Genomic DNA, 14,196 nt, shown 5'->3' on the forward strand with positions numbered 1-14,196 from the left:
TATTTATGAAATTTTAAAAGATATGTTTGTTAAATATTATGTGTATGTGTAATTTTACATATTTTAAAATATTTTAAATGATGTTTAAATGTCTCATATATTGTGTAAAGTACCTGTTAAGGTATTTATATATGTAAAGGCCTGAACAGTTCTTAGCCTAGTAAGAACTAAGTGTTAATCCTTATTTTTATTGTAAATGACCTCTTCTAAACTAACCCTCTTCTGTCCTTCATACCTATTTTTCCAGATCTCCATGCAGGTCCCCCTATTTCACTCTCTCTCCCCAATTTGCATGACATCAGGCTAATGCCATCACCTTAGTTCATGTAAAATTTCCAGTTCTGACTCCAATCTTGGCTCGAACTTAGTACAACAGGTTCTTCCTGGTATCTCCATCCTAGTTCATGATATTTCTGCCCTAGTTCTCTGGCTTCCAGCCTATCCAACACAATACCACAGTGGCTTAACTTTTGAAAAATAATCCCAAATGTCAAATCTCTGATTTCTTATTGTCTTTGAATGTGTATCCAAAGTCCTTGGAATAATATCAGAAGGCCAGTGTAACCTGACTCAACTTCATCTGTTTTTTTAATCTCTTATTTTGGTACATTTCAAACATAGACAAAACAGTATGATAAATACTGATGTACAGGCCATTCAGCTTGAATAATCACTACCCATGGCTGATCTGTTTCCATCTGTAACCCTGTTCATAACCTTTCTATATTATTTTGAAGCAAATTACAGATTTTATATAATTCATTAAGTACTTGAGTATATATAATCTCTTAAAAAGAGGACTCTTTATTTTATTTTAAAGATTTTACTTATTTATTTGACAGAGAGAGAACAAGTAGGCAGAAGGGGCGGGGGGGGGGGAAGCAAGCTCCCTGCTGAGCAGAGAGCCCAGTGCAGGGCTCGATCCCAGGACCCTGAGATTATGACCTGCGCCAAAGGCAGAGGCTTAACCCACTGAGCCACCCAGGTGCCCCAAAAGAGACTGTTTTAAAAGATGTGACCACAATACTATTTTCATACCTTATAAATTATTGATTGCTTAATATTATATGCCCAGTCAGTATTCAGGTTTCCAATAGTCTCAAATTTCTGGTAGTCTTTAGTTTCCAATAGATCTGTATGTTTCCCCTCTCCTTTTTTGCCTTATATTTGTAAATTTTCTATCACAGTTAGTGCCCTTAAGTCATGTATTCTAGTTGTTTGATACCAGAGTTTTATCCTCCCTTACCAAGAATTTGCAAGTTAAATCAGTTTATTTCTTTTAAAATGTCTCTCATATACTTTATGACCCCTGACAGGTATCTTCCAGAAGGAGGTAGGGGCGCCTGGGTGGCTCAGTCAGATGAGCATCTGCCTTCGGCTCATGTCATGATCTCAGGGTCCTGGGATCAAGCCCCACATCGGGCTCTCTGCTCAGTAGGAGACTGCTTCTCCCTCTCTCTCTGCCACCTGCTCTCTCTGCTTGTTTCTCTGTCAAATAAACAAAATCTCAAAAAAAGAAACAAAAGGAGGTATTTAATACGACAGTTTTCATCTCTTTCATCTCAGATGTTTTAGAAGTGGTAGTGGAGGTCATAATTGGATGTGTGTGAAATATCACTCTTTTGGCTCTTTGAACTTTTCAGTAGGACCCTGATAAATGCAGAGAGAGCATATTGAAAGATTAAAATGGTACACCCCTGTTATTCTTCCCTCATTTACCAACTCAGATTGTGATTTAGTTCATTACTACTAAAGGCAGTTAACAATAACAGCATGGTAGTTCTGGCTAACATCTTCAAACATCTAAACACCAAGTTATTTTATATTAGACATGAGAAACACCTTCCTAACCATATGGTACATTTTAAGGAGAGGCTAGAGAGGCATTAGATATAGTGCAGTTTTCTTTAAGGGATTTGTATGGTGTATATAGTACATAAGGAATCAACTAACTGAGTCAGCTTCGTGTCTAATAGACTTTTTTAAGTGAATGGATCTGGTGATTTAAAGAGAGGCTTCAGAAATACTAGAGTCACTTAAGGATTACATTTCCTTGTTATTTTGGATAGCAGCTTGAGAATCCTTGGGATGTAGCTGATACCCTATGTGGCTGCCAGGAGACAGGTCAGTTAAATGACCTCATGTTTAAAAACATGATTAGCTCTAATGTTGATGAAGTATTTAATACCATATATTTATGGTTATTTATTATGCATTATTAACATAAATAATACACTGTACTGCTAAGAGCTTGCATCTTAAATGAAAAACATCTGAATGAGATTCAGAAATGTCCAGTGTTAGTTCTTATAGGTTTTATCTTGTGTGGGGAGGGATGATGGTCGGTCTGTTTTGTTGGACAGATTGGTAAAATGGGAACAACTTTAAGTAGTACAGATGTAAACTTCTGCAATGAGTTCATAATTTTAACTTTCCTTAGAAAAATTAAAATTATCAAGTTTTCTCAAAATTTAGCAGTGTGTTATTAGACACATTTGGTATATGACTGAATAGTTTATACATTATAGCTTCTGGAGTAGAAATAGGAATTAACTTTGCAGCATTTATGAGAGATTTAAAATGTTAAGGTCCAAGTAAATAGAAATTCTTAGTATAACTAATTTTGTTTAGCATAATAGTCTATATTTTGTTTCTCTTAAGAGCATTACAGCATTGTGAAGGATTGATTCAGCAGTATAACCGTGCTGAGAACAGTATATGCTTACCTGACAGTAAGCCTCTGCCTCACCAGAATGTAACCAACCATGTGGGCAAAGCAGTTGAAGACTGCATGAGGGCCATCATCGGGGTGTTGCTCAATTTAACTAATGATAATGGTAAGTAATTTAATTTTCTACATGTATTTTCACTGAAAGCTTATATATTACATGTAAAAACAAGTTATTCTCCTTGTTTCTTAATGTAGTGATTTTTTAATTGCCATCGTATAATTCACTTACTCATGTATAGATGTAACTACTTTGAGGGTTAATATTTTTAGGACCAGCCTGGTAGCTATACGGAGGCACCCAGGAGCCTAGTTGGTTGGGCAGCTGCCTCCTGCTCAGGTCATGATCCCTGGGTCCTGGAATCAAGCCCCGCATCAGGCTCCCTGCTCCATGGGGAGCCTGCTTCTCCGTCTCCTCTGCCTGCTGCTCTGCCCACTTGTATTCTCTCTCTCAAATAAATAAAAAGTTCTGGGGCATCTGGGTGGCTTGGTCATGATCTCGGTCCTGGGATTGAGCCCCACATCAGACTCCCTGCTGGGCGGGGAGCCTGCTTCCCCCACTCTCTGCCTGCCTTTATGCCTACTTATGATCTCTGTCAAATAAATAAATAAAATCTTTAAAAAAAAATTTTTTAAAAAGAAGTAGCTACATGTTTCTAACCTTTAAGTTCTATGTTAATGAATATTGGTTATTAGTATCACATAGAAGAATCAGTAACAATTTTCACATTGTTAACATTTCTTACTTCAGAGTGGGGCAGCACCAAAACAGGAGAACAGGATGGCTTGATCGGCACAGCAATGAACTGTGTGCTTCAGGTTCCAAAGTACCTACCTCAGGAGCAGAGATTTGATATTCGAGTGCTGGTGAGTTGGAGTAACTGTTTCAGAAAGCAGTATTTGATCTATTGAGTTGATAAACTTCTTAGTTTGGGGTTTAAGAACCAACTATTTGATATATTGTGGATTTCACTGGATTCCTTGTGAACACACCTTAATGTACAAAAGAAAGCTGTGAAGGTTTCTGTGCAAAAATTAAAAGTATAAGAACTAAAGTAATGATTTTTAAGAAGCGGTGAGATCATTGGGAAGACCATTATCTTACATACTGGTTTTTAACCATTTAGTGGGTGGTAGAACATTAAGTTTCTAGCTGTCAGCGGAAGTTACATGTATTATGTTGATGTGCTTTTAATTCTCACCTGTGGTAATATGCATATTTTAATTTTTGTAGGGCTTAGGTCTACTGATAAATCTAGTGGAATACAGTGCTCGGAATCGGCACTGTCTTGTCAACATGGAAACATCATGTTCTTTTGATTCTTCCTTCTGTAGTGGAGAAGGAGATGATAGTTTAAGGATAGCTGGACAAATTCATGCCGTTCAGGCTTTAGTGCAGGTAAGTAACAACTTCAAAACAAGCGAACACCTTCAGTTTGTGGATTGTCCAACTTGTTCATCAGTTGCACCTTTCCCTGCCTCTCCCTTCCTCCTCCCTGTGTGTGTGTCTGTCTGTCTGTCTCTCTCTCACCCTTACCAGTTCACTGAGAGGCACACTGACTTAGAATTTATACCCTTCCTTACTTTATTCCAATGACAGTTCAACTGTAATAATAATCACTCCTTAGGCATTATTAGTGAAAAGCAGAAACAAAGCGTATTTGTTGATGAATCAAAAGATTTTTTTTTTTTTTAAGATTTTATATTATTTGACAGAGATCACAAGTAGGCAGAGAGAGAGGAGGAAGCAGGCTCCCCACAGAGCAGAGAGCCTGATGTGGGGCAGGACCCTGGGATCATGACCTGAGCTGAAGGTAGAGGCTTTAACCCACTGAGCCACCCGGGCACCCCAAAAGATTTTTTTTTTTTAAGATTTTACTTACTAAGAGCCATTGAGAGAGGGAACACAAGGAAGGGGAGTGGGAGAGGGAGAAGCAGGCTTCCTGCTGAGCAGGGAGCCTGATGTGGGACTCGATCTTAGCACCCCAATACCATGACCTGAGCCAAAGGCAGATGTTTAACGACTGAGCCACCCATGTGCCCCTCAGAAGATTTTTAATAACAAATTAGGAGTGAAGACCCAGCCCCAATCCTATCCAGTTCAGGTCCTTCAAGCATTTACTTTTTGGTCTGATCTCTGTCTAGTACTTTTTGTTCCTAAATATTGGGCCATAACTTTCCCCTTTCCCAGGTGAGGGAATACTTTTCAAAGTATATCTGTAGAGTAATTTCCTGGCTTAAGAATTATGTCAGTCACCTGGATGACTCAGTGGGTTAAGCTTCTGCCTTCGGCTCAGGTCTTGATCTCAGGGTCCTGGGATGGAGCCCCACATCGGGCTCTCTGCACAGCAGGGAGCCTGCTTCCTCCTCTCTCTTTGCCTGACTCTCTGCCTACTTGTGATCCCTCTCTCTCTGTTGAATTTAAAGAAAAAAAAAAATTTGTGTCGGGGGGCGGCTGTGTGGTTTAGTCAGTTAAGTATCTGCCTTTGGCTCAGGTCATGATCCTGGAGTCCTGGGATGGACCCCAGTATTGGGCTCCCTATTCAGTGGGGAGCTTGCTTCTCCCTCTCCCTCTGCCCACCCCCGACCTTGAGCTTTCTCTCAAATACATGAATAAAATCTTTTAAGAAAAAGAATTGTATCAATATGTATTTAAAACTTGATGTCTCAGATGTTATAAGAAACTGATAAATTATTAAACACTAAAAAAAAATAACTTAAAAAATAAAAATTGAGGGAATCCTAGGTGGCTCAGTCAATTGAGCATCTCCCTTTAGTTCAGGTCATGATCCCAGGGTGGTCCTGGGATCGAGTCTGCCATTGGGCTCCTTCCTCAGAGGGTAACCTGCTTCTCCCCTTGCCTTCCTGTTCCCCTGCTTATGTGTGCTGTCTCTGACAAATAAAATAAAAATCTTTAAAAATTTTTTTTAAAAATTGCTACTTCTGTGGGGTGCCTGGCTGGCTCAGTTGGAGGATATGTTGCTCTCTGTCTTAGAGTTATAAGCTTAAGCCCCATATTGAGTGTAGAAAATAAATAAATAAACTTAAAAACAAAAAAGGTAAAAATTGATGTCCCCAATACACCTGATCCCAGCCACTAAACATAGTCTCTCTCCTCAGTTTACACTTCTCCCAAAAAGCTGCAAGTGAGTTTTTGTTTCTTATGGTGGGCATTGCAGTTTTTAACATTTTTTGCCAATCTAATAGGTTCCTAAGTACCTTTGTTATTTCTTGGCTTTAAATGACAATTTGCATATGTTCAGAATTGGTAATGAACTGTCTACTTCATTGTTTCTGAAACCTTTGCTACCCTGTTAATCCTTTTGGCCTTTTTGAAACTAATAATACCTGAAAGAAGGTAATCCACAACAACTTGATCTTTTTCTGATTCATAACTAGGACCCCATCATTCTCTTCTCAAATATTTTGATCTCAGGAGTTCTTTTACAGTATTAAAAATTACTGGGGACTCCAGAGAATTTTTGTTTATGTGTGTTTGATCTATTGATATTTACTGAATTTGAAATAAAAACTGAGAAAATGATAAAACAAAGACACTCCTTCCATTAGCCATCAGAGCAATAACACAATCACATAGAATGTAGATCCTGGAAAACACTGTACATTTATGAGAAAATGAAAGAAGGCAGTAGTAGTATAGATCTGATTTTGACCTCATAGATTCTCTAGAGGGGTTTTGGAGATCCCTAAATTTTAAGAAATTTTAATACCACTTTTATATAAAATTCAAATTTTTTTTTTTTAGGGGTATTAACGTTTATATACCACTGTTCTCTATACTCAGCAAATTTTTGAGATCTACTTGGCATTTGCTTTGCTGGTGGTAGTTTTTAGTAACTTGGAGTTTTTCCCAAATCATACAAGTAAATGCTTTCTATACATTCATCTCTGTACCAACACAAGGAAAATAAAGTACACGAAAGCAAGGAATTCAGTGGTTGCCTTTTAACTTAGTTTTCATTGTGTACTTCCATTGTTAATAATATTAGTTGAAGTCCAGTTCTGAGTTCTCTTGAGACCTTTTACTTTTTATTTTACTGGTGCTTGTTTATCTCTTTATTTTTTTTTTTTTTTAAATATCTATGAGAGAGCAAACAAGTAAGCTAAGCCCGCAGGGCAGATGGTGGGGAGGGGCAGAGGGAGACACAGAATCTTTTTTTTTTTTTAAGCTTTTATTTGTCAGAGAGACGAGCACTCACGCACAGGCAGGGGGAGCGAGTGGCACCCAAGGGGAGAACCAGGTTCCCTGCTGAGCAAGGATCCTGGTGTGGGACTTGATCCCAGGACCTTGTGTCATGACCCAAGCTGAAGGCAGACTTTAAACCCACTGAGTCCCCCTTGTTTATCTCTCTAAATTTCTTTCTGAAGAGGCCATTTTGCTTTCCCCAGTATTAGTTTTATTTAGTGTCCTTTCTTTCTTGATTTATTCAGTTTTCTCAGGCTTAAGAAATTTGCTATACATCAAGTTGGTATTTTTTGCTTGAATTATCCTGTCATTATTATGCAATTTAAGGGCAGGTGTTGAGATTTGCATTCTTAAAAACAATGCCTGTATCATTAGTAGATATATTTAGTTTACTTGATTGAATCACAGTAGCATTTATACTTTCCTTTTTGCCTTCAGTTGTAGAGCAAAAGTTCCTATTATTAACTTACCCTTTTATATTTTTATATATATATATTTTAAAAGATTTTATTTATTTATTTGACAGAGAGAGAGAGCACAAGCAGGCAAAGAGAGACAGGGAAGCAGGCTACCCACTGAGCAGAGAGCCCGATCTGGGGCTCGATCCCAGGACCCTGAGACCACGACCCAAGCCTAAGGCAGAGGCTTAAACCACTGAGCCACCCAGGCACCCCTAACTTACTCCTTTTAACCAGACCGCATGCTTCTTAGGGTTAGTGATCTTAAAAGCAAACATAACTTTATATTTGGGTGCATACATGTTACTTGATGTTCTTTTAATGACCTTCAAAAATAATTTTTATCAGCTATTCCTTGAGCGAGAACGAGCAGCCCAGTTGGCAGAAAGTAAAACAGACGAATTGATCAAAGATGCTCCCACCACTCAGCATGATAAGAGTGGAGAGTGGCAAGAGACAAGTGGAGAAATACAGTGGGTATCAACTGAAAAGACTGATGGTACGGAAGAGAAACATAAGAAGGAGGAGGAGGAGGATGAACTTGACCTCAATAAAGGTACATTTATTTTAAATCGTGTATTCAAATTCAGAATGTTTTCTCTTTTTTTTTTTTTTTTTAATTTTATTTATTTATTTGACAGAGATCACAAGTAGGTAGAGAGGCAGGCAGAGAGAGGGGGGAAGCAGGCTCCTTGCCAAGCAGAGAGCCTGATGTGGGGCTCGTTCCCGGGATCCTGGGATCATGACCTGAGCCGAAGGCAGAGGCTTTAAACCACTGAGCCACCCAGGCGCCCCTGTTTTCTCCTTCTGAAACATTTTTAATTCATGTGTTGTCATAATCTTGCTATTATTTTATGACCTCTCTAGTTCAGTGTAGCAAGCTTTAGTATTTCAGTGCTTATAGGAGTTCTTTGCTGGCTTCCCAGCAGTGAGGAAGGCACACATGCAGTGCAGGAAAGGTCTGCCTTTTCTTCCTGCTCTGGCCTTTCTTTAATCACCTGAAAAGAGAGTGGTTGAACAATAGGACTCCTAAAGGTTTTTACAGTTTTGAAATTTTGATTCTTGTATGAGCCTCACTTTATAAATTGAGATCTATTATCATAAACTACGGTAATAGTTCTCAAATGGTATGTCGTGGCTTGGAAGCACAGTAAGGAATACACTGACGGAGATGTTACATTTATTATCTCTTGTCAACAACTGGTATTGGATTTACTGGTTATGCAACTACTGCAGGATAGTCATTTGTCACCCAGGTTATAAGATTGAATAATGTTTAGCCTCAACCAAGCTAGGAAGCAAGTCCCAGCAAATGTCTTTTTCTGAGCCTAGTCTTGTTCTCTTATGCCCACTTTTCCACTAATGGCATTAGTTCTGATATTGTAAGAAATTGCTGTTCCATCTTCTAAGTGTTCATGTTTCCTTTGGCATAATATTTTTGGTTGCTTAGCAGTCTTTTTTAATAACAGCTCTGTTGGGGTAAGTGTTAGCTTGTGAGGACTACTGTAATGAAGTACTGTAGACTGAGTGGCTTAAACAGCAGACGTGGGTTTCCTCACAGTTCTGAAGGATCCGCATGTCAGGGTTGGTCTCAGGCTTGACTGTCCAAGCTTGGATTGTAGATGACCATCTTTTGCCTATCTTTTTAGATAGTCTTCCCTCTTTGTATATCTTTTTTCTAATTTCCTGTTATGGAGATGGCAGACAGAGTAGGCCTCTACCCCAGTGACCTCATTTAAACTACCTCTTTAATTAAACGCTCTATCCAAGTGTAGTTGAACCCTGAGCTACTGGGGATTAGGAGCTCAACATATGCAAGGAGTGGGGCCATAGTTCAGCAGGTAACAAGGTAAAATTCACCTTTTTAAAGTGAATAATGGAGTGGTTCTCAATACATTTACAAGGTTGTGCGACCCATCAGCACTCTGTAAATTTCAGAACATTTTCATCACCCCCAAAAGAATCCCTATACCCATTACCTTCTGTTCTCCCCTCCCCAGCCAGTGGCAACCACTGATTCTGTCTCTAGATTTGTCTTTTCTGGACTTCTCATGTAAATGGAATAATATGTAGCCTTTTGTGACTGGCTTCTTTCATTTAGCCTAATCTTTTCAAGGTTCAGTCATGTTGTAACATGTTATTAGAACTTAAATGCTTTTCATAGCCAAATACTCCATTGTAAGTGTGTACCACACTTTATCTAGTTATCAGTTGATGCATGTTCGGTTGTGTCCACCTGTGGCTCTTAAGAATGATGCTGCTGTGACCTAGCATTCATGTACAAGTTTTTGTATGAACATATATTTTTACTTCTCTTGGGTGAAAGTGCTGGATTATTTGTCAACTCAGTGTTTAATATTTTAAGGAACTACCGTGCTCTTTTCCAAAATAACAGCTTCATTTTACATTCCTACTGCCCATGTATAAGGGTTCTGGTTTCTCCAAATCCTTACAAATAGTTATTCGTCTTTTTTATTTTAGCCATCCTAGTGGGTGTGAAGGTATATGTCACTTGATTTGCAGTTCCCTGTTGAATAAATAGTGTCAAGCATGCTTTCACATGCTTTTTGCTCATTTACATATCTCTGTTGTCTTTTCACTTTCTTGATAGTGTCTTTTGAAACAAAATTTTTTTTTTTTTTATTTTTTTTTTTTTATTTTTTTTTATTTTTTTTTTTTAAAGATTTTATTTATTTATTTGACAGAGAGAAATCACAAGTAGATGGAGAGGCAGGCAGAGAGAGAGAGAGGGAAGCAGGCTCTCCGCCGAGCAGAGAGCCCGATGCGGGACTCGATCCCAGGACTCTGAGATCATGACCTGAGCCGAAGGCAGCGGCTTAACCCACTGAGCCACCCAGGCGCCCTGAAACAAAATTTTTAAGTTTGATGTTCAATTTATCGGAGTTTGTCACATTTGGTTTAGGGGTGTTAACTAAGAAGTGGTTTCCTAACCTGAGGTCATAAAGATTTAGTCGTTTATTTTTGTTGAAGAGTTTTATGGTATTTGTGCTTTATATTAAGGTCCCTCTTCCATTTGCGTAATTTTTTGTTAATTTGTGTGGATATCCCATTTTCCCAGCACTATCAATGTTTAAGGAGTTCTGAAGAAAAGATAACTAACAGAATTGTTGGTGTTCTGGGTAGGATTGTTTTGTTGTTGTTGTTTGGTTTTGGTGATATACTGTTACAGTTTTGTGTTTAAATATTCTCAGCCCTTCAGCATGCTGGCAAACACATGGAGGATTGCATTGTGGCCTCATACACAGCACTACTTCTTGGGTGTCTCTGCCAGGAGAGTCCAGTAAGTAATAGTTCAGTATTGTTTTATGTGTCTTAAAAAGATATTCTTGTGACAACTTTGTACCATCACCTAATTAACTTATGTATTACTGTATTTTCCCCCCTCATGTTAAAACTTCCAAATATTTGGTAAACTTTTTTATAATTGCTTATTTTTTTAATTTCATGATTTTAAAGGTACATTCCAAAACAAAAGTTTAATGAGAAAGTTTTTGAGTGATGAATGAATTGATTTATATGGCTTTCATTGAAGTAAAAGCGTAATATAAAACCTATGCTCAGCTGGCGTAAGATGGAAAAGTATAGTCTCAGTGATATTATGTGCTCTTTATCTTTGAACCCTACTGTCTTGTGGTAGGTCTCCTCCTGACCCCATGCTGGCTCTGGCTGCATGTCTCTTCTAGTTAAATAATGTCCAACAGAAGAAGGCGGCCTCTTCATGTCTGTTTCTTTTTAAGAGCAGTGTTTTCTTCCCTCTGGGATCGCTCCACACCCACTCTACCAAGTAGAGTTCCCCTTATCTTGGCCAGCATTGGCTCATGTGACTTTTGACTTACTGGCAAGGAAAATGGGATTATTAAAGATTAAGATGATGATAATTTCACTGGTAGTATTAGTGTCCAGTTGGTGGGGTTGAGTCAGCATGGAAGCAGAGGGTTCTGGCTGTTGGGACAGTCATTGGGAGGACTTCTTAAGGGAAAGGTCTAGTGGAAGAGCCAAATTTTAAAATGAAAAGGAGGTTCTTCTCCGTAGGAGCCAAGGGCATTCAGGAGGCAAGAATGGAAGTCTGTTCTGTAGTGAAAGGGTTAGCTTCTCTTTTGTGTTTTTTGTTTTTCCTGATTCCCTGTCTCTTCCATATTTATATTACAGCCAAGCTCTGATCTAAATGCATAGTAGCCTGCTCCACTGTGACCCTTGCTGGCACCATGGCTTTCAAGAACAAGACCAAAGTTCTCATTGCTGTGGAGGCCCTGCAGGATCTTTATCCCTTTTCCTGAAATCTTTTCAGTTCAGTCCTTTTCCTTATTTCCTTAAGTCAGAGCTTTTAAGGGCAAATGAGAAACATGCATCAAGCAAAGGGAAAGAGGGAGACGCACGTCTCCAAAAAATTATGGGTTTACTATTTAATGACTTTTTAGGTATTCTATTTTGCACACACCCTAGTTTCAGTTGTGTTCTTTTTTAAAAGATTTATTTATTTATTTATTTGACAGATCACGAGTAGGCAGAGAGGCAGGCAGGGAGAGAGAGAGAGGAAGGGGCTTCCCTGTCAAGCAGAGAGCCCGATGTGGGGCTCGATCCCAGGACCCTGGGATCATGACCTGAGCCGAAGGCAGAGGCTTTAACCCACTGAGCCACCCTGGTGCCCCAAGTTGTGTTCTTTTTTTTTCTTTCTTTTTTTTTTTTTATAAAGATTTTATTTATTTATTTGACAGATGACAAGCAGGCAGAGAGGCAGGCAGAGAGAGAGAGAGAGGGAAGCAGGCTCCCTGCTGAGCAGAGAGCCTGATGTGGGACCCGATCCCAGGACTAGCCAGGCAGTGGCTTAACCTACTGAGCCACCCTGGTGCCCCAGTTGTGTTCTTTTTTAAATAATAGGTATAGACATTAACATGATACTGGCACATGTGATTTATCTATGGCCATTTTTGTCATGTGAATGTCCTGTACCTATTCATCGGTTAGCTCTCTTTTCTAAAGAGATCATAAGGTCCTTAAGCTCTGGGCAATATTGTGAATTCATAGGACTCTAGGTGTCATTATTGCCTTGTGGGGGGTCATTATGATTACCTGCTCCCCCCCCAAAAAAAAACTGGGTGATAAACAAAATGTAAAGGAAATTGGTTTGCTGAATGTGTAAGTGGAAGAGATGAGAAAGCAGGTCATTGTACTATAGTAAAGGCTGCTTAATGGAAGCCCAGGGGATTGGGTCGTCTTCCATTGCATCTTGGAAGCTGTATAGTTTCCATCGGGATTGCCCTTATGACATTCATCTGGTGCATTGCAGTGGTCAGTCTCCTCACTGGTCTTTGTCTTTTCTGCTCTCTTGACTCCATTCCTGAAATCTTGGACACTGCCACCATAGCTGACTTCCCAAAGAGCACATCTGATCACTACTCTTTACCAATCTTTCTTGGTTTACCATCAGTTAGTTTACTGCTACAAGTAAAACTTGTTAAAACTGCTTCTGCTTTTTCTAAATCTGTCATACCCATTGGGTATTTTCTAAATTTCCCAGATAAGCCATGCCATTTCTCATTTTTTTAAGTTTATTTAAGTAATCTCTACATCCAATGTGGGGCTCAAACTCACAAATCCAAGATTGAGTTTTATACTTTTCTGAAAGAGCCCCTCTCATTTTTTCTTTTTGTACCTGCTATTCTCTATTTAAGAACACATGCTATGGCTCCCCTTCCCATGCCCCAGCCACAGTATGTTGGATTCTGTAGAGAATATTGATAGAAAAGGGTTTGATTATTGAGGGTTTCACTCAAAACTCCGGGTCTGTTCATTTATTTTGTATCATAGCAATGCAGTTCTCTTCTGAGTGGCCTTTGTAGCCACTGAAGCTACTGCTCTTCCTGCCCTCATGCTGTCTTCCTGGAATTGTTTAAAGACATTCTTAAACCCAGCTTTCCTTTAGCTGTGTAGTTTCCATTGGGATTGCCCTATAACATTCACCACTCCAGTGATTGATGTTGCATAATTTAGCATATGGTTACTTAGTAACATTCATTAGATCTTTTCTGAAACTGTATTCATACTATTTTGTTTATCATTTCAAAAGTACATTGACAAAAAAATTTTTTAAAAAAGAGAAGGAGGGATGCTTGGGTAGCTTAGTCAGATTGGTTTTATATATGTGTGTGTATATAGCAGTGTCCTCTGCTGGCATTGCTGACATTCTCTCATGAAACAAGATTATCTTTGGAAAGATCTGGTTAATTCCCAGCCTACATAGGAACATGAGGATTTTTATTATTTCATAAGCACCAGAGTACATTCTCAATTTCCCCCTTCTTTTCTTGACATTGCTTCCCACCCCAACACACATATACTCAGCAGTGCATTTTATTCTTTCAGGCATTTTTCAGTATACTTAACAAAAGTAAATATGGATACAGGTGTAGCTTTTGCCAGTTTTACCTTTCTGAGCATGGGATGGAGTAGGGAATGCACACATACACACACACAAAAGCAGAGTTTAGGAGGGTGGAAATGGCAACGGCATATTAAACAAGGAGGTCAAGGACCTTGTAGAAGTTTGGAAGAAGGTATGTGCCAAAACCAGCAACACAGTGCAGGGTGCAAACTCCTGTTTTCTGCCACCTGACCAGTATATATTTGATCTCTTTTCTCAGATCAATGTGACCACTGTGCGAGAGTATCTGCCAGAAGGGGATTTTTCAATAATGACAGAGATGCTCAAAAAATTCCTGAGCTTCATGAATCTTACTGTAAGTAGCTTCTGTGGTCATAAATATGATGCATTAATGACCGTA

At 39.0% G+C, this 14,196-nt stretch overlaps 1 protein-coding gene across 2 annotated transcripts in view; it reads left to right on the forward strand.

Moving 5' to 3' along the window:
• Positions 1-14,196, forward strand: part of WAPL (WAPL cohesin release factor) — a 79,285-nt gene that overhangs the window by 62,508 nt on the left and 2,581 nt on the right. For both annotated transcript variants that reach the window (XM_059169716.1, XM_059169717.1), the window contains exons 13-18: positions 2,662-2,837; positions 3,480-3,595; positions 3,963-4,127; positions 7,742-7,949; positions 10,606-10,694; positions 14,056-14,151. In XM_059169716.1, the coding sequence (XP_059025699.1) occupies positions 2,662-2,837; positions 3,480-3,595; positions 3,963-4,127; positions 7,742-7,949; positions 10,606-10,694; positions 14,056-14,151 (850 nt within the window). The remainder of the gene's footprint in view (positions 1-2,661; positions 2,838-3,479; positions 3,596-3,962; positions 4,128-7,741; positions 7,950-10,605; positions 10,695-14,055; positions 14,152-14,196) is intronic.

Source organism: Mustela lutreola, chromosome 4 (assembly GCF_030435805.1).
Source record: "Mustela lutreola isolate mMusLut2 chromosome 4, mMusLut2.pri, whole genome shotgun sequence".
Lineage (NCBI taxonomy): Eukaryota > Metazoa > Chordata > Mammalia > Carnivora > Mustelidae > Mustela > Mustela lutreola.